At 55.1% G+C, this 23,959-nt stretch overlaps 1 protein-coding gene across 2 annotated transcripts in view; it reads left to right on the top strand.

Annotated features, from left to right (window-relative positions):
* The first annotated feature begins 2,188 nt into the window (after positions 1–2,188).
* The window catches only part of NKD2 (NKD inhibitor of WNT signaling pathway 2), a 32,031-nt gene continuing 10,260 nt past the window's right edge, over positions 2,189–23,959 (top strand). The window contains exons 1-3 of one of the 2 annotated variants that reach the window (XM_066375097.1): positions 2,189–2,440; positions 2,537–2,572; positions 2,877–2,974. In XM_066375097.1, the coding sequence (XP_066231194.1) occupies positions 2,416–2,440; positions 2,537–2,572; positions 2,877–2,974 (159 nt within the window). In that variant the 5' untranslated portion in view covers positions 2,189–2,415. The remainder of the gene's footprint in view (positions 2,441–2,536; positions 2,573–2,876; positions 2,975–23,959) is intronic. The other variant, XM_066375106.1, reaches the window with a different exon arrangement.

Below are 23,959 nucleotides of genomic sequence, written 5' to 3'. Positions count from 1 at the left end.
TGCACATGCGTTGCACGCCCATCCTTGAGTTGGCACAGAGTGATGGATGGAGACACAAGGTATTTGGTAGGACTTCAGTTATTAAACTATTACTTGCTATTTTTTTTAGTTTATTGATTTTTAGATAGAGGGCGGGGGGGGGGGGAGGAGAGGGAAGCATCAACCCATAGCAGTTGCTTCCCATATGTGCCCTGACCAGGCAAGCCCAGGGTTTCAAACTGGCAACCTCAGTACTCCAGGTTGACGCTTTATCCACTGCGCCACCACAGATCAGGCTGTTACTTGCTTATTATTACTATTGTTTCACAAACATGATAATAGGACCCATGAAACCACTGAAGACAACAAACCATTGTGTTCTAAATTGATGATTAAAGGCTGTATAAGTTTGTGGGAGACAGAGAAAAGTGTTAAAGAGTCTGGGAGCGTTGACCAGATAGAGGGGTCTGGGACCCAGGGCCTGAAGCTGGGAACCTTGTGAAAGGTGCCCATCTGCAGGGTGAAAGCCTGGGGCAGGTGCAGCCTCAGGGGAGGCCTCTGCCTCTCTGTGCTGGGATATCTGCTTGCATGAAGTGACCCACTCTGTGGCTGGGCCTCTAGCTGGGGTTCTTGAGCCGAGCTGGTGGGAATGTCTTATAGGTAAGTGTGCCCACTGCATGGTTCACATGCCCTGTATTCACACCTCTGTGTGCAGCTTGGTTCCAGGCTGATGGCCATCTCAGGGGTCTGCCAGTGTGAGTGGCAGGATTCTGGCTCTATCTCTGGTTCTGTCATTGACCAGCTGTGTGCCTGGGGGAATCCCATGGTGCTTGGAGCCAACTGTAAGATGGGTGATGACAGCACCCGCCTATTGATGGCCTGAGAATTAGACAAGATGATACATGTGAATTGTCTCTGGGGCTTGGTAGATATCAGCTCATCAATGCCAGTTATCCCAGTGGCAAGATGTAAGGAGGGTCCAGGCAGCAGTGGAGGCTGGCTGCATTGGGGAGCTGGGGAGGCCCAGCTCCATCAAGAGGGAGGAGGTGGGCCAGGGCCAGGCAGATGAGTAACCTCACCTCGGCAGCTTTAGGGTTTGGAGCTGGCAACAGGCCATGGTGGGTTCATCCATGGAAACTGGAGACATGGGAGTGACCACAGGGTTATGGCACCTGCTGAGTTGTGGGAGATACAGGCGCTTGGTAGACCAAGGAGGTTCAGGGGAGGTAAGGGGAGAGTTGAGCAGGAGTGACAAGCTTAGATCTATGGAGGAGGTAAGAAAGGATGGTTTCACCAAAGGAAAATACAGAAGAGAGCAGGAGACAGGGATCTCCACCGACTGAGAAATTCAGGGGGACGAGCAGAGAGGGTAGTGAGGGAGGGGGTCACCAGGGTAGCTGGGCTGAGGAAGAATACAGAGGGACGGAAACATGTGCTGGCAGCCTTGTCCCTCATGCAGAAGGGTTGAGCACAGGTGGCCAGACACAGGGCTCTGAGAGGTGGCTGACACACTGCCCCATTGCCCAGGAGTCCAGCCAAGGCCAAAGTTGGGGCATGGGGTTGGGGTACGTCCACCCAAAACCTAGTGCTAGTCCTTTCCTTCCTGGATAACTGTGGGGCAGAAAGAGGCTGGAGCTGGACTTCTGGAAAGAAGTCAGCTGGTCCATACCAGCTAGGCCAAGGCTGGGAGTTGGACCTCTGAAGAGACCACCTCCTCCTCTCCTCTGACCCCTCTCCAAGGTCCCTCCCCCATGGGCCTCCGGTCCTCTGAATTCCCCTCTCCTAAACTTACTCCACCACCCACCACACCATCAACCACATGAATGCAGGTTGTTTCTAAAGTCCTGGGCAGTGCCCCAGGGTCCTGTCCTGCCAAAGGAGGGCTCTCTGTTCCTCTAGAATTGGAGACCCCATGACCTAGGATGGCCTGGTACAGAGCTTTCCCCAAAATGGTCAGCACAAAACCGAAGGGTCCAATGCAGCCCCTGACCACTCTCATAGGCAGCTTGTCCGGGGTCCTCGTTGCTGACGGGCGCCTTTCACCCCATGTCATGGAATTGGCTCAAGCTCCAGCAGGGCCAGGCCCAGACCAGGCAGCGCGGGGCCTGGAGGTGGGTGGGAGGTCGGGGTCTGGGGGGCGGTGCGCTGCGGGCGGCGGCCGCGGGGGGCGCTGCGGGAGCCGCCGTTAAAGCCCGAGCGCGGGCGCGCGCGCTCAGAGGGAGTCGGGCCGCTTATGTTGCTGCTGTCCCCTTGCTCGTCCGCCCATCCCAGCGTCCCGGCTGCACCAGCCCCCCGAACCTCACAACCGCGACTTGGCGCGGAAGCCAGGCGCCTGGTCCATGCAGCCCCTGAGCACGCTCAGCCCCGGTACCGGACCCCAAACCCGCACCTGAGCGCGCGCCCGGAGCGCGGGCAGCAGCAGGGGACTGGGGCAGGATGGGGAAATTTCAGTCCAAGCACGGTGAGAAGCGGGCCCGGGACGGGCGGGCGGGCGGGGCGGGCACCGGCCACTCACTGACCCTTCCCTCTCCCGTGTCCTCCTTCTGGCGCGCCGCAGCCGCCGCAGCCTTCAAGCGGAGAGAGAGCCCTGAAGGTGAGCGGGCCGGGTTGGGCGGCGACCCGACCAGGACCCCGAGCCCAGAGCCCAACGTGCGTCTGCCCTCCTGTCCTTGGGTGGAGGGACGTTGCCGCGGGGTCTTCGGGAGAGTGTCGGTCCCACCCCACCCCCATCCCCGGCTCTGCTTCCCCAACTGGAGCCCTGTGCCCCAGGCCGCACAGAGATGGGTGGGAGCGCCGGGCGGTGGGGCACCTTTAAGGCGCAGCGCCCGCGGAGCTCACCGCGCGTCTCCTTCCCTCCTTGGTGCCGGGTTCCCGCGCTTCCTCTCGCCGGGCCGCAGGGGACAGCTTCGTGGTGCCTTCGTACGCCAGTGGCCGCAAAGGCACGATGGAGGCGGAGCGGCGCGGCGGCGTGGAGCACCGAGCGCGGGACAAGCAGGTAGGTGTGGCGTGGTGGGGGTGGAGGTCGGTCCCTCGGGGTCAGGGGTCGCCGGTGCCAGAGTTGTGCCCCCTAGCCCGGGCCCAGACCTAGAAGACGGAGGCTGAGATGGCCGGAAGGGAGTGCTGCCAGAGGGGCCGAGAGAACCGGACCCTCCCAGCATCCACAGGCCGAGCTGGGTGGGGGTCCTGAGGGTGAGCCCTTAATATCTCAGGCTGCAGGTTTAGGGCTGGGGGCACGATTTGCTTTAGGGTCTATAGCTTGCACAGCAGAAATGGCCAGAATTAGAGGCCTCCTGTCTGCAGGGTGTGTAACCACCGACCTTCAGGGAGGCTCATAAGAAAGCCAGGCTCCAGGTGGACTGGGGATTGGGGGCACCCAGACTGCAGGTGCTGCCAGGGGCTGCAGGGGTCCTGCTCAGGTGGATTTGGAAGGTGTTAAACCCAAAAGCAGAGAACTACTGGGGCAGGGGTGGGATAGGGGGTGAGCACCAGAGGGGCCTTGAGTAAACGAGACCTGCACGTTTGCCAAGCAGGAGAGAGTGAGTGTTGATGGGCATTAGTGTGAGATGGATCTGTGTAGATGGCCACATCAGATGGCTGAGACCCCTACTCACCCACTGCTTGTCCCTTAACCTCTCAGTCCACTGCTCATGGGAAGTCATCTCTGTTTTTGGAACAACATTCTTCTGGCCAATTGATAAATGAAAAGTTCTAGTGTATTTCTAAACACTGTACCTCACTCTGAAATCAGACCCATACTGGAGTTAGAGTTCCTGCTTTCTGGAAGTGAAGTTTTAATCCTACACCTATGAAGGTAGCAAATACATTTCAAGGTATTTTCTGGGTACCTCATAGTAATGCTGGATGTTAGGTGGATTTGTGCTCCTTGGTATTGAGGGATGAGGGCAGGTACCAGGGAGCAGCCCAGGCGCATCTCTCTCCCTCCAAGAGAGGTGGGGCATGGTCCTCTTGTGTGTGGCATGTAAGTGGGGGCAGGCAGAAAATTGTGTGGGCATTAGCTCCACAGTCAAGGGTTTAGGCTGGACCTGGTTCTTCTGGATGTGCTGCCTGGGGGCCTTCTCCCTGGGTGCATGGGCATGCTGGACCTGGCAGTGTACACTCAGTCCTAGGACTCTCTGGACAGCTGGCCCTCATTGGTTCAGAATGTGGCAGCAATCAAGAGTGGTTCTGGCAATAGCAGACAATGTTTCTCCTGGGCTGCGAGGCTCACTGGGAACATGCTCTTGAAACTAGAAACACTCCGGTGTCTGTGAGATTGTCAGAGCTGGGGTTGAAGCTGTCTTTTAGGCTGATGGACTCCATACTCTTGTGATAGTGTTTTAAAGAATGGCGTTGGAGTAGGCTTGAGTTGTTCCCTTTTCAGTTTGCTCTCTGCTACGGTCTGAATATTTGTGTTCCCCCAAAATTTGTATGTTGAAATATAACCCCCAGAGTGGTGGTGCTAGGGGGTGAAGCTATAAGCAGGTGAACAGGTCATGAGGGTGGAGCCCCAATGGTGGGATTACTGCCCTTAGGAGAGATTCCAGGGAGTTCCCTGTCAGGTGTGCCATGTGAGGACACAGCAGGAAGGTGCTGTCTGTGAATCAGAATAGGGCTCTCAGCAGACGCAGAATCTGCCGGCACCTTGATCTTGGACATCCAACCTCCAGAACTGTGAGGAATTAATTTCTGCTGTTTAAAAGCCACCACACCAGTGGTATTTGTTGTAGCAGCCCAAAAGGACTAAGACACCTTCATTTTATGAAAGGAAGGTCCTTGTAACATCAAGATATAGAAGGAGCAAAATCTCAGAATACAGGATGGTCCTTTAAATACATTTTAGCTTTAAGACATGGCACTGCTTTTCCCCTGTTTTCCTCATTTGGCCATGGGACTGCGAGACCCTGGCTAAGCACCAGTCTGGTGTTTAGATCTCTTGGACCAGACACACCTCACTGCCACAGATGCAAAGGTAGCCTCACCGCCACCACGTCGCTGCCCCCTTGCTTGCCAGGCATCACTGGGCATACCCTGGGGTGGCTCTGGGCCAGGTTTCGTGTGAACTGTGCCTCACCACATCCTTTCTCCTATTTCTGCCCCTGGAAGTTGCTTGATCGGGGGACATTTGGGTCTCAACTCCTCCAAATCTCCTGTTTCCAGCCCATTATCCTGTGCCTTTCTCTGTGTGGTGCCCAGAGCTCCATCCATCATCTCTGCCCTCCCAGGTGGTGCCCCTGAGGAAGGCCAGCCTGCACCAGGCAGTGCACCCACTGAGTCTGACTGGGCTCAGTGAGGGGACCTGCGCCTCCTTTCCTTGAAGCTCACCTGTATGTTCATGCATGTCAAACCCAGTGCACCATGTTGCCTGAGAACTGTGGCAAATGACCACATGGAAAAAAAGTGCATATGTCACCTGCCCTCCCTCACCCCCCAAAATAAAGAAATGAAGTTGGTTTTGCCCATTAATTGTTGGTGAGCTGTGTTGGCTCCTGGCATCTACTAATGCGCGTCTCAAAAAATTCTTACAAATAGGGTCATTTTCCAGGCAGGTGCACTCCCTGCTTCACAGTCTAGATTGGTGATCCTTGTTGATTCTGGGAAATGCTGCAGTCTTGTCATGGCAGGACCTGCATTGATTCATTGTTGAGTGCCCCTGAAGGGCCAGGGCTATGCCAGGGTGATGTAGGATGTTGGCAAGTACAGCACAGAGGATCTAAGAAGTGGAGTAACTGAGGTCATATATGTGTTAAAATTATGAGAAGTGACAAGTAGTAGCACTAGCAGCACTTGGTAGTGCTATTTCTAAAGGTGGAGCCAGCCACGGAGCAGCAGGGGTCATGGCGAGGCTCTGTGGAGACATGATTGTCCCTGTCCTGGAAACACGCTCTTCCCTGCACACAGTTGCTCACTGTCTGTCTGCCTCTCTGTAATTTCTCCAACACTCCCTGAGGCCGGCGGGAAAAGTTCAGAAGATAAGAATCATCGCTAACAATTGAGGTTTTGTTGTGGATAAAACAGAGATCTTCATTAAGTAAGCGTGAAAATGGGATGTTTTGGCAACTTCGGGGGGTGGCATTTTAACTGAGACTTGAGACAGAAGTGCATGAGTCGAGGAGGCCACTGGGACCTTGGCTGAGACCTACTGCGTGGTGAGACTCAGCGGTCTTTGAAGGATTTAACTTCTCAGTCCCCAAGGCTTCGTGACAGGCATCTGGCCAGGGCTCTGCCCATGCTCTCTTGTTGGATCTCAGCTTTAAGGATCTACACACCAGTTACACATATGTGCACATGGCAGTTTTGTGTGCGCTGACGTTTTGCACATGCTCCTGACAGAGGCAGCCTTTTAGGGAGTTGAGATGGTGAGCACTGAAATCACTAAGAGACTCACCTCTGGACGGGCCCCTGGCTCTCAGCAAGCTCCATCTGCCCTCCACACGATCTTGCCCGCAGGTGGCCTCTCGCTGCTTTTGTAATCTGGTGGCTCAGCCCCGTGGCGTGGTTGATGCCTTCCACCTGGTTAAAGTTCCCTGGAGCCGTCACCAGGACCTTGGACCCCTCTTTCCTGCAGAAGGCATTTGTCTCGCTGTAGTGGGGCAGGCCTGCTCCTTCCCACTCACCTGGCAGCCCAGGAGCCAGTGCTACCTGCCCACCTACTCACCATCCCACTAAAGCACGTGGCGGCAGCGGGATTGACACATCTCAGTTAAGAGTGGTTGAGACGTTAACTCTGTGGCTTCTTGTTGAAATCCCTGGGAAATTCCCTTGGCTTTGCACCCCATCTGCAATCCACACAGAGAGCTGTGGTGCAGGGAGTTAACTGCACATTTGCAGGAGACACCCAAGAGGGACAGCGCCCGTGTCCTGAGACAAGGAGGTATGGATGCCATGGCTCCTCCTTGGCTATCAGGCCACAGGCCTTCTGAAAGGAGAGGCATCCCCCTTATGACTTCCAGTGAGATAGGCGGCGGGTCCTCCAGCCGCAGTGCAACTCCTGGGGATGACCTTTGATCTTCTCTGACCTGTGCACTAGGACATAACCTCACGGAATCCCCGCCTTTGTGGAGTGTCTGGGCATTGGGGCTGGGAGCTCTTCCCTTTCTTTTGGCATTCACTGTGGGAACCATGGGCACTAGCAGCCGTTTCTCTGCCCTCAGACGTGGCCCTGCCATCTGGTGAGGCCAAAACAGGTACACAGAAGGCAGAGGCTCACGTGGAAGTGCAGGTACTGACCATAGTCCAGGCCTTGCCGAGCACCAGGGGCCTTTCCCCTGGTTGGCAAACTGCGGCTCGCGAGCCACACGCGGCTCTTTGACCCCTTGAGTGTGGCTTTTCCACAAAATACCACGTGCGGCGCTACCTCAATAAGGAATGTACCTGCCTATATAGTTTAAGTTTAAAAAATTAGGCTCTCAAAAGAAATTTCAATCATTGTACGTTGATATTTGGCTCTGTTGACTAATGAGTTTGCCGACCACTGCCTAGGTCAGGGCCATCAACCCTCCCCCCACCCGTGCTCTGAAGTGGCAGATGGCCCTCCTACCTACGGATGAGCCAAGTGGTCCCAACTAATTCACATGTGAGGAGCCAGCAGTCACTCTGTGGGAAACGCCTCCTGGAAAGGGGTGATGAGACTGACCTGAGGATGCTGTGAGGGAGCTTGCTGCTCTGAGTGTGTTCAGGAGTGCCTGGCTGAGATTCACCTCCTTTCCTTGGCTGAACATGTGGACAGGCACTGTCGGCAGGCAGGACTTTGGGAGGGGGAGGGGATCCACTGTACTTGCCTGGCTATGCCCCTGTGATGGTGGGGATTGCAGGAGGTGCTAGGGTCATCTGTGGGCATACAGCCAACAGCATTAGACACTCAGGAGGGGCTGAGGGCCATTTGGACAGGCTGGATACTGGGCACCTGCACCTGCCCCAACTGAGTGCCCATGGAGGGGCTGTTGTGGAGGGTGGCTCAGCCACCAAGGGTGTGCTTACCTCTCATTAGCTCAGATGTGGGCACCCTCATGTTGTGTGTCAAGGACTCTGATATCCACCAGGTGAGGCTGGGACCCCAGCCTTGAGGGTAGGCCAGTAGATCTGTGTTGGCCATGTGGGGCCAGAGGCCGGTCACAGAGCCTTACCCCCATGCCAGGGCAGCGGTCAGCAGAGGTACTTCCCCTGAGATGCTGGTCTCGAGACAAGCTTCTAGGAAGCTGTTTGGAGATGCAGTGTGTGCTACCAGCCTGCCCAGGGGACACAGCACCTAGGCATGCGATATGTTCTCACGGGGCACTGGTCTAGGAGAATGTTGACCCTCCATGTCCTCAGGTATACTAGGGGCCACACGTGCAGAAAAGGCCAGGGCTTAGATGGAGAATTCAGGAAGTACGAGGAGCATCAGTGCTCCAGGGACACAGTTCTGGAGCCAGGAGATTTCACAGATAAAGTGAAGAAGCCTGCAGACTGCAGGAGACCTCTGTGACAGCTTCCTCTGGCACGAACAATCCATGTAGCTGCTGTGTGAGCTGAAATTTCAGCTGCCTAGAGGGAAAAGACCAGACCAAAGTCACCCTCTTCTCATCAGGGAGGTAGCCACCGTGGGAAAACACCATGCTGTATCCAAGTCACGCCTGTCACTCATTTCTCCTACATTTTTACTGTGGCTAAGTCATCTGAATAACTTTGAGTGTTGAAGAGCTTACATCTTTTCTTTAGAAATCCATGATACTTCACCATCTTCAGGATCAGCTCTTAGCCCTCGTAGCTGTCTGGCTAAACTGCCAACTTTCAAAGAGGGTGAGAACACATTTTGAGACATGGTGTAAACTCCTTAGTGTGGGCAGAGAGTGGCTGGTGGTGCAGCCAGTGCAGCCGCAAAGCCACAAAGCCACAAAGCCACGGGGGTGACCAGATGTAGCTCCTGGCCCCGCTTCTGGCCCAGAAATCCTATGTGAGCTAGACAGAGCCCTGGGGAGGGGCGAGCCTGGCTCTTCCAACTCTAACATTGAGGGGCCCGAGGTGATCTTGGGGTGATGAGCACAGGCTCTCAGGAAATGCTCTGTCCTGTGCACTGTGACCCCACCATGCACACAGGACACCTAACCTCCCAAATGATCTTCCTGGGCCCTGACCTCACTGTGTTTACAAGGAACAGGCTAATCTCTTTTTATTTGAGCGGCAAAGTGACCAATGGAATCTGCACTTAAAATTTTTTTTTAATTTATTCATTTTAGAGAGGGGGGAGAAAGAAAGAGAGAGAAAGGGGAGGAGCAGGAAGCATCAGCTCCCATATCCGTCTTGACCAGGCAAGCCCGGGATTTCAAACCGGTGACCTTAGCATTCCAGGTTGATGCTTTTATTTACTGCGCCACCATAGGTTGGGCCTGAAATCTACAATTAAACATTTTAAAAATTGATTTTAGAGAGAGAAAGGAAGGGAGAGAGAGAGAAAGGAACATTGATTTATTTCATTCATTGGTTGATTCTTATGTGTGCCCTGACCGGGGATCAAACCCGGAACCTTGGCGTATTGGGACAATGCTTTAACTGAGCTACTCAGCCAGGGAAATCTATATTTTAGATTCATCTCTCTTCTTCATCCACTGTCACCTGGATGGCTAGCACCTGTGCCGACCCGGCTGGAACAGGGCAGCACATCCTGGCCCATGCCAGGCCACGTACCCTCCCTGGAGACTGGATGGCACTGCCCTACCCCTCTCCATCCTGTCTCTATAGGCTGGGTCAGAGGTTGGTCATTTTTTTCCTCAGGAGGTGAGAGGTCAAGACCCATGTCCCTTGTTCTCCACCCTCCTCTGTATGGCCAAGGGGCACCCACCCAGCCAGCCCCGACAGAGGTTGTCGAAAAATTCTGCTCTCAGGCAATAACTCGGAATCCTGTGACATGGCCCTTGTAAAATGTGGCAGGCTCGCCCCACCTGAGGTTTCCCTCTCTGGTTGGTAGTGTGACCAGGCTTCAGGCCTGGTGCTGCTGTTCACCTTTGTGTCTGTCGGGCACAGCCTGTCCTCCACGGCTCACGGGCCATGTGCTTCTGCTTGGAGTCCTGTGAGGAAGGATGAAGTGACAGATGTGAGTTTGGAATAGGAGATGGCTCTGGCACTGCTGGACAGGGGCCGTTCTGTATCCTCTGCCACGGATGAGCTACAAGGGTGGCTTTGGGACAGCAGCCCACATGTGGGTAGTAAGCACCAATGTCACGCTCCGTTGCGGACCTTCCTGAGCGCTGACCAGGTGCTCCTGGACTGGAGGGCATGAAGCTGCAGGTTCGCCCCAGCTACAGTGAGCTATCCCCACGGGGTCATCCTCCTAATGAAGGAGCCTCCTGCTGTGTGGGCAGGTGCACTGAGCAGGCATGGGGGACGTGGGGCCATGTGGCCCTGCCTCTCCTCTCTCCAAGGAAGGAAGCCTGTGCCACCATCTCCGAGCTGGCGAGGCTCGGGTTATGGAAACAGCAGTTCAGCCTGAGCTGGGCACAGGTCACCTCCCAAACTGCGTTGTCCAATAGGCAGGATTTGAGGAAGGCCGCTGGCTGAGTCACTGAAATGCCATCGCCCTCAGCCACTCCTGCAGTGTGATGTGGAGCCTCTCTCAGGTTGACACCTGCTTCAGAAAGTGTTTGGGTTTGGAAGGAAAGGCCTATATTGTCCCCAAAAGTTCTCAGGGCAGGCAGCTTCTTTGGCCAGAGGCAGCCTATAGGCAGGCCTGGCTTGTGCCCAGCTGGGGACAGACCGCAGCTGCTCTCTGTGGGGAAGAGCAGGGAAAGGGCTGTTCAGGACGCAGCCTGCCACACCCCCTGCCCCCAGCCCCTCTCCTGGGGCAAGTCCCTGTCACAGCCTCACAGGGTTGTCCTGGCCGCCTGGCCTGCACCCACTATAGTTTCGTCTCCTTTACTTTTAAGGAGACCTGGAAGGTGGGACAGGTAAAAAGCCCTTTGTGCTGTTGGGTGAATGCTCAGCTTCCAGGAGCAGAGAGAAGTATGTGGGCAGGGTCTGCTCTGCACCTTGCGTGGGGACACCCTCCTGGTCTCTAGTGTCCCACCCAGTAAGTTGCTTTTTGATGATCCCACACATGTGGGGTGAGGAACTGACACAGCGTCACAGCAGAAACCCACCTCGCGTGAGAAGAAGGGAAGGTGCCCGGCCCTGCACAGGGAGGGGGTGGGCCTCGGCGGCTGGCCCGGAACGGGTTTCCTGGGGCAGCTGGAACCAGCGCCCCAGACCGGGCGACTCACACAGCAGGAATTTGTTGTCTCACTGTCCTGGAGGCTGGAAGGCTGAGATCATGGTGGTTTGTCCTGAGGCCGCTCTCCTGGGCCTATAGACTGTCCCCTCTCCATGGCCTTACATGGTTGTCCCTCTGTGTGTCTTCCTCTTCCTGTGATGGTCTTTTTGTCAGGACACAGGTCGTATTGGAGTAGGCTTCACCCTAATGTTACTAGTAACATTTGCAATGACCCTAATCCCAAATAGGTCTTCAATGTATGGGGAGGGGGCACAATTCAGTCCCTAACGGGGCACAAGGTTTCTCAGCTCCCTCCTTTCCACATCCCTCCTCCCCCCACATCTACCCTGTGCTCTCCTCACTGCCTCTGCCAGCTGCTGGACGCTCCGTTAGGATGAGCAGAATAGGCAGTCGGTCCCAGCTGCGGGCCCCGGGGTTCAGGCCACTCTCAGCCTAGGCCCCTGGGCACCTTTTCCTATTGTTTTACTTTCTAAACCATTTCTTTTTGCTGTACACCGACTCTCTCTGACACCGAGTCCTCTCTGAGGACTCATCCCTGTCCTCAGCGCCCTCCACGGCCCCCTCTCGTTTCCTGAGTCCCCCAGGCACTTTGGGCTAGAGACACTGCTTGTCCGTCCTGAGACGGTCTCTCCGCATTGCTCACCCCAGTGTCAGAGGGCTTTCTTGGCTCTGCTGGAGCCTGACCTGGGACCTGCCGCTAGGGAGAGCATGGCCAGCAGGTGTCTGGTTCTCATACAGGGAGGCTCCTAGGACCTGCCGCTAGGGAGAGCATGGCCAGCAGGTGTCTGGTTCTCATACAGGGGAGGCTCCTAGGACCTGCCGCTAGGGAGAGCATGGCCAGCAGGTGTCTGGTTCTCATACAGGGGAGGCTCCTAGGACCTGCCGCTAGGGAGAGCATGGCCAGCAGGTGTCTGGTTCTCATACAGGGGAGGCTCCTAGGACCTGCCGCTAGGGAGAGCATGGCCAGCAGGTGTCTGGTTCTCATACAGGGGAGGCTCCTAGGACCTGCCGCTAGGGAGAGCATGGCCAGCAGGTGTCTGGTTCTCATACAGGGGAGGCTCCTAGGACCTGCCGCTAGGGAGAGCATGGCCAGCAGGTGTCTGGTTCTCATACAGGGGAGGCTCCTAGGACCTGCCGCTAGGGAGAGCATGGCCAGCAGGTGTCTGGTTCTCATACAGGGAGGCTCCTAGGACCTGCCGCTAGGGAGAGCATGGCCAGCAGGTGTCTGGTTCTCATACAGGGGAGGCTCCTAGGACCTGCCGCTAGGGAGAGCATGGCCAGCAGGTGTCTGGTTCTCATACAGGGGAGGCTCCTAGGACCTGCCGCTAGGGAGAGCATGGCCAGCAGGTGTCTGGTTCTCATACAGGGGAGGCTCCTAGGACCTGCCGCTAGGGAGAGCATGGCCAGCAGGTGTCTGGTTCTCATACAGGGGAGGCTCCTAGGACCTGCCGCTAGGGAGAGCATGGCCAGCAGGTGTCTGGTTCTCATACAGGGAGGCTCCTAGGACCTGCCGCTAGGGAGAGCATGGCCAGCAGGTGTCTGGTTCTCATACAGGGGAGGCTCCTAGGACCTGCCGCTAGGGAGAGCATGGCCAGCAGGTGTCTGGTTCTCATACAGGGGAGGCTCCTAGGACCTGCCGCTAGGGAGAGCATGGCCAGCAGGTGTCTGGTTCTCATACAGGGAGGCTCCTAGGACCTCAGCCTCTAACCCAGGCGTCCCCAAACTATGGCCCGCGGGCCGCATGCGGCCCCCTGAGGCCATTTATCCGGCCCCCACCACACTTCCGGAAGGGGCACCTCTTTCATTGATGGTCAGCGAGAGGAGCACTGTATGTGGCGGCCCTCCAGTGGTCTGAGGGACAGTGAACTGGCCCCCTGGGTAAAAAATTTGGGGACCCCTGCTAACCTGTCGCAGACTGGTGCCTCCTGGCACCAGAGCTCCCCCTGTCCCAGCCAGGTGGTCACCCGCATCCTGGCTGTAGGAAGGTGTCTGGGCATCCCTGCTCCTTCGTGAGCGTCCCCTGCTGCTACCCGTAGGTCCCCCGGAAGGCTCCAGGGGCAGTGGGTCTGGGGAGGGGAGCTGTGAGCTGCATTTTCTATTTCCTGTTTCCAGAGCCAATTCCTGTAACTCCTTCGGGTTGTTTTGATTGGAAGAAGGAAGGGTGGATATTTTTCTGTGGTTCAACTATCCCCGTTTTAGCTCTTGTACGAAAGTGTTTTCCTGTTCTCCTCTGGAGAAGAAAATGCATGGCAATGCCCTCCCTCTTTGAGCACTCATTTTTCCCAGACGACAGACGTAAAGACCCCCTGTGAGGGCTGGGGCTGGGTTCCTCACACAGGCCACGCTGCTGAGTCCACCCCAGGGGGCCAGAATGCCTGCTGGACATGGATCGTGATGAGGCAGAGGTTGGCCTCACCCCTGCCTCACTCTCTTCTCAGGGATGAGCACTGGCCTCTTCCCCTCCTTCCCCTTTCCTCCCCACCCCCCTCCTCCCTTCTCCCCTCCTCCCTTCTCCCCTCCTCCCCTCCTCCCCTCCTCTTCTTCCTCCTCCCTCTCCTCCCTCCTCTTCCCTCACCTTTTCCCTTCTTCCTACTCCTTCACCCCATTCATCTCCCCCTCCTCACCTCCTGCTCCTCCTCTTTTTTTTTTTTTTTTTTTGCGAGACAGAGAGAGGGACAGATAGGGACAGACAGACAGGAAGAGAGCCTCCTTCTCTCTCTCCCCTTCCTCTTTTCTTCCTGTCCGGAGGCCGGGTAGACCCTGACCATATGGGGTATGTTGCCATTCTCCTGGTCTACAGGGACATCTACTTCTCTAAGATCCCACTCCCCAAGGATGACGAGCATTCCCAGCCTGCAGGGTTACAGGTGTCCACATGTGTGTCCTAAATCCAAGAGGACTGGCCCACGGCCTCAGGATGCCTGGATCCTCAGAGGAAGTTTGGGGCAGGCTTCACCGCACATCCCCCCACACTGTCTGGGTATGAGGGAAGCCAGAAACATGGCTTTGTCACGTGGTCAGCAGCAATGTCTGATAGTAGACCATTCAGGAATTATTGGATTTTGATAGCCAAAAAAAAGTATAAGCACGTGCTGGGAGGGCCTTAGGGTTAAATATTTTAAATAATGAAAAAGCTGCCGGAACCCACCCATGCTGGCTTCTGTGACAGTTTCACACACTGGCTGGCCTGATCCAACAGACATTTATTGTCTCATGGTTCCTTCCAGAGGCCAGAAGTCTGAAATCAAGCTGTTGGTAGGGCTGTGCTCTCTGAAGGCTCTAGAGGAGGGTCCTTCCTTGTCTTTTCAACTTCTAGGGACTCCAGGTGCTCCTGGGCTTCTGGCCAGATGGTTCCAGTCTCTGCCTCCACATTCATGTGGCCTCTCACCTAGTCTTACAAGCACACCAGTCATTGGAGCAGGGCGGACCCTGAATATAGCACCTTTCCTACTTGCCCCTGAACCTCCTCAGAGAGTGACCTCATCTTAACCAGTCACACCTGCAAATACTTTCAAATACAGTCACAGTCTGAAGTTCCTGGTGGACGTGGATTCTGGGGGTACTGTTCAGCCCAGCACATTACCCACGAAAACCTAACGTCAGAATGCCCTTTTTCTACTTTGTTTGGCACAAAAGGGACTTAGTAACAAATGCTGTTTAGCAAAACTCTCTGTCCAGATACTTGCGGTCTTCCCATTAATGTTTCAATCTTAAATCCTTATTTTAAGGTCACCCCTTCCATGTCCACATTGAGCGACAATGAATGCTGCTCCATTTTAGCACTGGTTGATTGAAGAATGTATCCAGATTTGAGCTCTGTGCTCAGGCAAACTAGTTACTAAATGAGGAATGCAGACAAACCTCTGGCGAGCTCTTTCGTAGCCACACAGACCTCGAGGGCCATGCTCTACAAATCACCATTTGGTCCCCATCTGGGTCAGATCTATGATTCTTTGGTAGCACAGCCTGGAAGGGAGAGGGGCTGGCAGGGAGAGCTGCTCACAGCAGTCTGGCTCAGCCCCACATCTGGACTTGTTAGAAGCAGGATTATGCACGTGGTTGTCTCTACATTTGGAATAACTTTTAATTAGCTTATGGCCAATCTAAGCACATGGAATTATCTAGCTTGAGAAGAAACACCGCAGGGATCCACTTTAGACTGAGGCAGCCCCCTTGACCAGGCAGATGCTGACGGGGCTACATATCACTCTGTGCATAGTAGTGTCCCCAGATGTTAAGGAGACGTTCCATCTTGCAACTTGCCTTATCATAGTGCAGGTGAGGTAGGAGGAAGCTGTTTGCACCCTGTGGGAATAAGGCAGGACATGAATAAACCAGACTGCTCCTTCATATCGCAAAGCGGTCCTTCATTCTCTGTCACACCAGGTCTCATTCCTCAGGAAACCCGTCGGTGTGGTCTCTCAGAATTAGCCATTTCGACCTCCCCTTCCACTGTGCCTCGTTCCCCACACCACCCTCCACTCTGATTAGACCTCTGCTTCTCCTCTTTACCTCTGCAAGCCACGTGAAGGGAAAGCCCAGGAGGCTGACACCCCTCACCCTGTGTCTTGTCCCCGAACGTCCTCAGATAGTGCCTTCTCAGCTCTGGCCTTCTTGCTGGCTCTGCCCCAGGGCCTTTGCACATGCTGCCCCTCTGCCTGGAAGCCCGTCCACCACAACTTGGCTCGCTGCCACTGGCCTTCAGGTGTCTGCCCACATGTCCCCCTCTAGAGACCTTTTAGGACCCCCATCTGGCACCCTCCACACCTCCCCTCTCATTTCTCTTCATAGTGCTGGGCTGGTGCCTGCAGATCTGGTGATCAGCTGCTCCCTAGAGAGACCAAGGGGCCTTTGCAGTCTCATTTCTGCCTAGTTCATCCAACTGTACATCAAACAAAGCTGCCACAATGCCTGGCACTTGAGTAGCTCTCCTTAAATAGGGGGACAGCTGTTGTTTAATTTCCACACAAGGTGAGAGTGATCCCACCCACAAACTGGCTGTCTCGCCAAGTGCAGCAGTCCCTGGGTGGGAGCTCATCAGGCTGTCCTGGAGACAGAACACAACGCAGTGCGGGCTCTGGTCAGGACTGCCTCTCGGGGGACTGCCAGCCTTGCTGGGGTGATCCCTTTCTGGGACTGACCGCCTCTCTGGGCTGACCACCTCACCGGGCTGAGGGCCTCTCTGTGCTGAGCATCTTGCTGGGCTGACCGCCTCTTTGGGCTGACCGTCTGTCAGGGCTGAGCATCTTGCTGGGCTGAGCGCCACTCTGGGCTGCCTCTCCATTGAGAAGTCTGAGTGTAATGGGCTCAGGGCCTTGTGGGGACACCATGCAACTCACCGTGAACTATACCCATGCCAGCCTGTGAGCTCCTTACCTGCTTTCTTGCTGATGGGTATGTGGCAGGTACTGCTGGCAGCCTTTCTTGTGCCAGAATGAAACAAATTGGATCTGTTTGGTTCTGTGTGCAGCGCCAGCCAGAATATGCTCACGATGACGGCCAGTCCTCGCAGCCAGAGAGGAAGGACTCCCTTTTGTTCTGCAATGTTTCCCAAGGAAATCATAACAAGTTTTGAGCTCTGAAAACAGAGAAGCAAAAAAAAAAAAAAAAAGAGAGAGAGAGAGAGAAAAAAGCCCAGCATATTTTAATAGAAAAATTTAAACAAGATTATTTTCACACAGCTCTTGAGGTTGGAGCGCCTTGTGGGTCTGACTTGGGGCGCTGCTGTGGCAGGGCCCTTGTTGGCTAGGACCGAGCAGTTCCTGCCAGCAGGAGGCGCTCCTGCTGTCAGTGCTCACGCACGTGAGGCTGCTGGCCTTGGTTCTGGGCAGAACCCTCCCCAGGCTGTGTCCTGCCTGTTACCCCGTGGGTCTCAGGGCATAAGTGGACAATCCTCTGGGGTGCAACCTCTCACATAAGGTCGGGGCAATTGAGGCCCAGGTACATACAGTTTGATTGTTTTCTGGAAAGATAAAAAATACCTACTTGATCCTAGGGCTCAAGAAGGACCTCCCTAGAGGTGGTACGCCAATCCTGGTGGCCTCTGGCCCATCCTTCCCTCTTGCCCGGGGACCTGGATGGTCCAGCCTTCACAGTTGCAGTCCAGATCTCTCAGCGCCTTCCCCTCCCCACCCCCTCAAGCTCCGTGCATACCTGGCATACCTGAAATGATACCCACAGTCCTTTGCTTAAGTCAGGAGTGTGATGCAGTCCCAGCACTTGGCACAAGTACAGGTTACCCCTCACAGCCGTCACTTCCCCTTTCACAGGAGACCGAAGCACAATGTGGGTAGACTGTTTGCCCAAAGGCACACTCCATGGAGTTGTGCATCCAGGACCCCAACCCAGACTGAGCCCCAGGGCCTGTGTGTTCTGACCAACAGACTTCCTTCCCTGCCTGCTCACAGACTGCAGGGGAGCCAGACAGCAGGTGACAGAGCAGGCGCCTCCGGTACCATCGGTGCCTGGAGAACTAAATCAAGGGTGCACAAGAAGCCAGGTAGGGCTGGAGGCTGCCACGGATGTGGGGATGTGAGCAGAATCAGTGGTGACATACACTGATGGGAGGTCTGACAGCGGGAGAGCCATCTCTGCATGTCCAGGCTCGGGGAGCAGTTTGGTCGAGGAAGGGCAGCGTCATGCCTGGGCTTTGCCACATTTGTCGCTGAGGCCATGTGTGCAGGGACCATTGTGAAAACAGGAGGGAATAACTATGGCTGACACCCCGTTCCCACCTCACAGAAGCAGCTACACTAATTGTCAACATGGTTGCCTCCCAGACATTTCTGCAGCCCTAGGAGGCTGGACACCTTGTCTATGACAAGCGCCCCCCTGCTGGGAGAAGGGCCCGGCAGCCCGTGGGTCCCATTCCCACCAAGTCAGCATTCTCCAGGTTCCCGGACCCCATCTTCCCAGCTTCCAGAAAGCGGCTGGAGCCAAGGGGCGGGGGCGGGGGGGGGGCGACATCTTAAGCTTTCTCTTTTTCCATTGACTTGTTTAAAATGGGTTAGGTTTTCTTTAAAACAAAACTCTCTAGCCCTCAGGAAAGGCAGTGCTCATGGCTACTCCTTGAGGTTTCCCCAGAGGCCTGAGATGTATTTTAAGCAGAGACCAGCTCTGCTTTCTTCAGGAGCTCGGGGAGAGGTTGGGATGATGAATCAAACACATCTGTGGTCCTTCTGTTGAGGTGGTGACATCATGGCCCCCTTGTCTCTGAGGTGAGCAGGAAAGGGCTGCAGGAATTGGCAGCTGCCCAGCAGAAGGGCCCTGGCTGGAACGTGATAATAATCTACTGCTTCCAGCCTGTGGTCAGGAGGACCTGCACCGACCTGGCTTGGGTTTGGACCCCTCCATTGGTGCTGTCCAGTGCCGTCCAGCATCCTGTTCGAGTGGCCAGGGATCTCAGGGTGGCGCCAGCCTTCTGGCTGTGGCGAGGGAAGCGGCCTGGAAGGTCCTGGGCCTGGTGTTCCGAGAGCCGCCTCCGCAGTTGCCCTTCCTTTTGGCTTGTCATGGAGGGAGCGTGGCCCAGATGGAGAGGGAATGTGCTCGTCCTGACAGTTCCTGCGTTTAGGTTTCTCAGGGTCAGCAGTCAGGGGCAGTGGATGTTGTCCACACCAGTCATGGCTTATCTGGGGGGCTTAGGGCCTCAGCGGGCAAGTCTTGGGTTAGTCAAAGGGCTGTGTGACCAGGCTGCTGCCCCACGTGGCCAGACAGTGGGTCTCTGGCTGGCTGGCTGGCCGGCTGGTCTCACACATCACGGTGCCAGATCTGCCTTCATCCCGAGAACCCCACACCGGGCTGTCTTCTCTGCTCTGTGGTGCTGGGAATGACACCCAGAAGAGCTGCAGGGATGGGTGTCCTGCAGTTGGGCTCATCCTGTGCCACACCTCCCACTTCCCAAACCACGCAGCCAGCCCTGGGCCTGGTTTCAGGGTAAGATCGGCACTCACCAAACATGTGTACAGGTTTCCTAATGCTTTTTATCTTTCACACCTGGAGTCTCAACTAAATTCCTTTAAGGGTGGGTTTTGGTTGGTGTTTGTAAAAGTAGCTTAGGTTTTGTCTCTGCCCCTTTAAGTTCTCTCTGCCACAGCTGCCAGATACCAGAGCTGAGGGAGGGGTGCGCCTCCGGCCTCCGGCTCCATCCTTTGATCTCAGGAGCCTCGGCCAACAACAACAGAGCCCGGCTGAGGTTGTTACGTTGTTGTGTGCAGAGAGGGTGTTTCCACATGACGCTACAGAGGGGCTTTCTAAAGAAGCAGATACGTTCATTTCTTTTCTCGCAGTAGCTCAGCCTGGTGGTCCTAGTCTATAATCATATAGTAGCCCTTCCGTGTCTCCAGTCTGTTCATCTCTGCAAAGGGCACTGACATGCGTGCTAGGTAGCACCTGGTGCCTTCTAAGTTAAAGACTTAAATGTACACTGTTCCTTTCCAGCTTTGTAATCTTCCTTCCAAATAGGAAACATGAGGCTTTAATACTAATGAAAGAAAATGAAAAATCCAGTGGGTTTTCCTGTGGAAGAATCCAGGTTGGGGGAATATAAATTCTGCATTTGAAACCCAGTGGCATGGACCTTGTGTGAACGGGGGTGGGTGAGGGTGCAAAGGGGTCAGGAGTTTGGAGACATGGGTCTTGGTTTTATTGGGTGTGTTTTATGACCTGTAGCCAGTATGCTCAGAGGACAGCAGCTGCATTTGGAAGATCGATCACTCGAGATTTTCCTTTTTCTGTGAAACTCTGAGTCATTAGCTCTGAAGACGAAAACAGTAGCAGCACAACTAGGAGGAGAAAATTAGGTTGCTAAATAGCTGTAGAGCGATTCTGTAACATTTAGCGTTGGACTGAGCAAATTCCAGGGTGTTGAGAAAGGGAATCCTGGAGGTTTTTGGCATACTTTAAGGTCACTTCTCAATTAGTGAGGGTACAAATGCTGTGTGTGTGTGTGTGTACATATTGTGTATATATAATGCATATTAACCACATATATACATATGTGTTCGTAGACTAGATATGCACATGCATGTATATACTCACTTGCATTTAGTATCTATGCTGAAACTTTTCAGTCCCGACCCAGGGACGCCTGCTCATCCTTAGCCACACTCGATTCAAGTGGAGACTCTGGCAGGATGTGGGTTCTGGTCCCATTGACAAGCCTGGGGTTCGGGATCAGGGGCTCTTACTGCTTCTCTTCCCAATCATGTCAGGTAATGTGGGCACAGGAGTTGCCAGGACCCTCTCCCCAAGTGTGGGAGGAAGAATCCTGGCCCCCACGAGGTTAAACCCAGCTCCTCACTGACCTCCCACTGAAGACGATGTTGTCCCTGCATGAGTTGACGAGGCAGTTACTCCTGTAGCAGGGGGGCCTGGTTCCACCCTTGGTCATCTCTTCATAGTGACACACACTTTGGGCCATCTACCAGGCTGGATCCCTGGTAGTGTATGTCATCTGTGGACACACCTGTCCTCAATGTGTCACCAGAGGATGCTTCTGTCCCCTGGTATGTGTTTTCAGTCACCAGGCTTGGCACTCATTCTCAAGTGAGGTCTAAGTGTGGGGCCCTTGGGAACCTTCTCTAGGGTCATGGGTGATTTTGGGGGTGGATGAACGCCAACAGATAAGTCTCCATAGACCAGGGTAAGTGGTGTGTGTAATACATTTTGGGTGTTGTTAAAATGAGCAAAATTGTGAAAAGCTGAGACAGGGATAAGAAGACAGAGACCTCGTACAGGACATAAATCACTGCTATCATGTGAGGAGACACATATGTTTATTTTAGGAGAGCCTTTGATCCCAAATGACCAAGTTTCTAGATGTAAATTCCAAGTTTGGTTGTTACAAAGTCTGATTAAACAGTCCTAACCCAGAAGTACCGATGGGCAGAATCTAGAAACGCCCCTCTCGGATCTTGAAGCTGTATTTTAATTTTGAAAGAAAGCAACTAAAACCATCTGCAGCTCATTGGAAAGCCTGTCTGCACGGCCCCCTGCCCATGAATGCTTGGTTTCATCGTCCCTAATCTTTCACTTTAAAACCAGAAGTTCAGAGTAACAGTTACAGCGGCCCCTTGAATGGGACCCTTCGTGGGCCTCAGCTGCACATGTGTCGGAATTATTAAGCCCATAAAACTACATTGTCACATCTGAAACTGTTTAGCCGTTGAAACTGAGACTTCCACTTCAAAGCTGCCGTGGTGTTTCCAGACAGACGCTGGCGGATCACCTTGAAGTCAAATTCCATCCACTGGCAACCAGCAGAAATCAGCCTCCACCCCCTCACAGCGCGTTTCTTACAAACAACAACCTCTGAGAGTAGCCCGATTCCCTTAGACACTCGGGGGCAGATGTGTTCCCACACAGCCTTCAATCCGGTGGCGTCTGGAAACGCGCCTTGAATTCCTGGCCCTGCCGATGGCGTTCTTTTATTTAAATAACAGCCTTGGAAGCAGCTGCCCCCCTCCAAGTCCATGTTTCTCTGCAGGAGCGCCTAGTGACGGAGCCTCTCCCGCCCCAGGCTCCCATGGAGCACAGAGCACAGGCCTCCAGTCCCCTCCCTCCACCTGCAGCCCAACCCCCCATCTCCCCACCTCTTTCCTCCCGCCAGCCTTCACCTGCTCCTTCACAGGTCCCAAGGTGCCCCTCCTCCCAGCTGTGCCATGGGCCTCCTTGTTCTAGTCTCTAACACCCTTGACCCTCTGGCCCTGACACCTCCCCTCACCCTCTCTGGGGTGTCCCAGCCCTTGGGATTCCTTGGCTCCCAGCCTTGCCCTTTGTCTATCCTGCATGGTCCAGTTGTGTGTGCTGCCCGATGACCCCAACCCTCCCCCACCTCTCCACATCCGTCCCACAGCACATCCGGTGTCCTGCAGGCCGTAAGTGGGAGCCCAGGCACCTCCCTGGCCCAAGTCATCCTGGCCTGGATGTCACATTGTTCTCCACCTTCACCCAGCCCCAGACACCTCCCAAACTGTCCTGAGTGGCCTTGGCCACTTACAGCACAAGCCAGTGGACACCTCCCCTGGGGGACCCCTGCCCCACCAGGCCTCCCTCCTGTACCCCTTTGCCTCTTCTGAGCCACACAATCCTTGCCTGCCTGCAGTGGGCCCTGTAGCTCCAGGGTCCATCATAACTGGGCAGGCGGTTCCCGGGCCCCAGCCCCACCCGTGCCACCCAGCACTGGGACCGTCACATTTTGCAGGATGAACCGCACGCTGAGCTGCCTACAAAGAGGAGCAAGGTTGCCCTTGGTAGCTCCTGACATGGCTGCCTTTGCCTCTGGAGAGTTCCATGACTGGCAGGCAGTGCTAACTGTGGAAGCTGGAGTTAAGGCAATAGACCTTTTCCCAGCTCTCCCCAAGGCCCTGCCTTCCCCATGAGGTGAAGCTACCTGCTTCGCCTGCCCAGGGTGTTGCCTGTCAAGGACGGGCCCCTGCTGACCAGAATCCCCACCAGACCACTCCTGTCACCGTGCACTGTCCTTGTTCCCACCCAGTGCCCCTCATAGCCACGTGGGGTGGACCTGGGGAGCAGGGGTGCAGCCATGGAGAGGGACTTGGACTCCACGAGCGCTGTTTGAATGCACTGTGACTGAGTGTACCCAGAATGGCTCTATCTTGTTTCTGACTTCATGGGGACACTTGGTGAACGTCACCTTCTACATAACCCCTGTGACCACAAGTGTGGGCCCTGCAGGCCCCATGATCCCTAACATTCACCCAGCACTTAAGGCCATCCCCTCCTGAAGGGCCCTCTGAGTCACGGAGGAGGCATCCAGTGGCTGTCCCGGTAAGAGCAGTTAGTTCTGGGGAAGTGCCACCAACGTATCTGCTCGGTTATCCTCTCCCCGGTCACCCCCAAAGGAGCCCCTCTGTGCCCCATCTCTGTCTCTCTCTCTCTTCCTCTCTTTCTCACCTGCTTGGACTTTGGTCCACACAGAGCCCCCTCCTGCCCCCTCTACACTTGGGGGGAGGAGACACAGGATTTGGGAAATCACCTAGACTCTGAGGGGCAGCCTTGACCTCGTATTCAGGAAGCAGCACGTCCAGAAGCCCAGGGGTGCTGGTGCTTTAGGTCGTGAGCCAGCAGGGGCTGTGAGCTCCACTGAGCAGGTCACCCAGCTTCGCTTTAATGGTATAAAAGGACAGTTTCAAGAGCGCAGCTCCTGCGTTGTGGGTGGGGTGCAGCCGGGTGTCCCCTCTCCTGGCGGTCTCACTGATTCTCGTCACAAATACCCTGGACCCTCTCACAGTTAAGGGACCTGTTCCTGGGACTCAGCACACAGAGCTGGTTTTCTGGTCAGAATAAATATTTGCCTCTGGAGAGCACCACATTCTCAGGAACGCAAGCCAGAGAGGCCTCTTGGAGAGTGCAAAGAATCTACATAGAGAAGCAAACGGGCTTCCGGCAGTGTGGTCACGGTTCTCGCTTGAAGGAGTATCTGCGTCCCCTCCGCCCTCACCCTTGTTCCTGGCCTGTTTAGGTCGGATCTGTCAGCAAGTTCAGGTGTCAGAGCTGACAGGGTTAGCTTAGTTACCGTCACAGCACAGGTCTCCCCATTGGGTGAAGATCTCGCAGTGTGGCACACCGTGGGCACCTGGAGAGCCCCAGCTCCCTCCTCGGAACCCCTTCCTTGTTTCACAGAAAGGAAACCGAGGCCCAAGTGGTGAGGTGGTTGATTCAGGAGTGCTGGCCAGTCAGCAGAACGGAGACCAGGTCCGGCTTCAGACGGCCGGAGCT

The sequence above is a fragment of the Saccopteryx leptura genome, chromosome 1 (genome assembly GCF_036850995.1).
Source record: "Saccopteryx leptura isolate mSacLep1 chromosome 1, mSacLep1_pri_phased_curated, whole genome shotgun sequence".
NCBI lineage: Eukaryota > Metazoa > Chordata > Mammalia > Chiroptera > Emballonuridae > Saccopteryx > Saccopteryx leptura.
The sequence above is the reverse complement of the archived record's forward strand: the minus strand, read 5'-3'. Positions and strand labels throughout refer to the sequence as shown.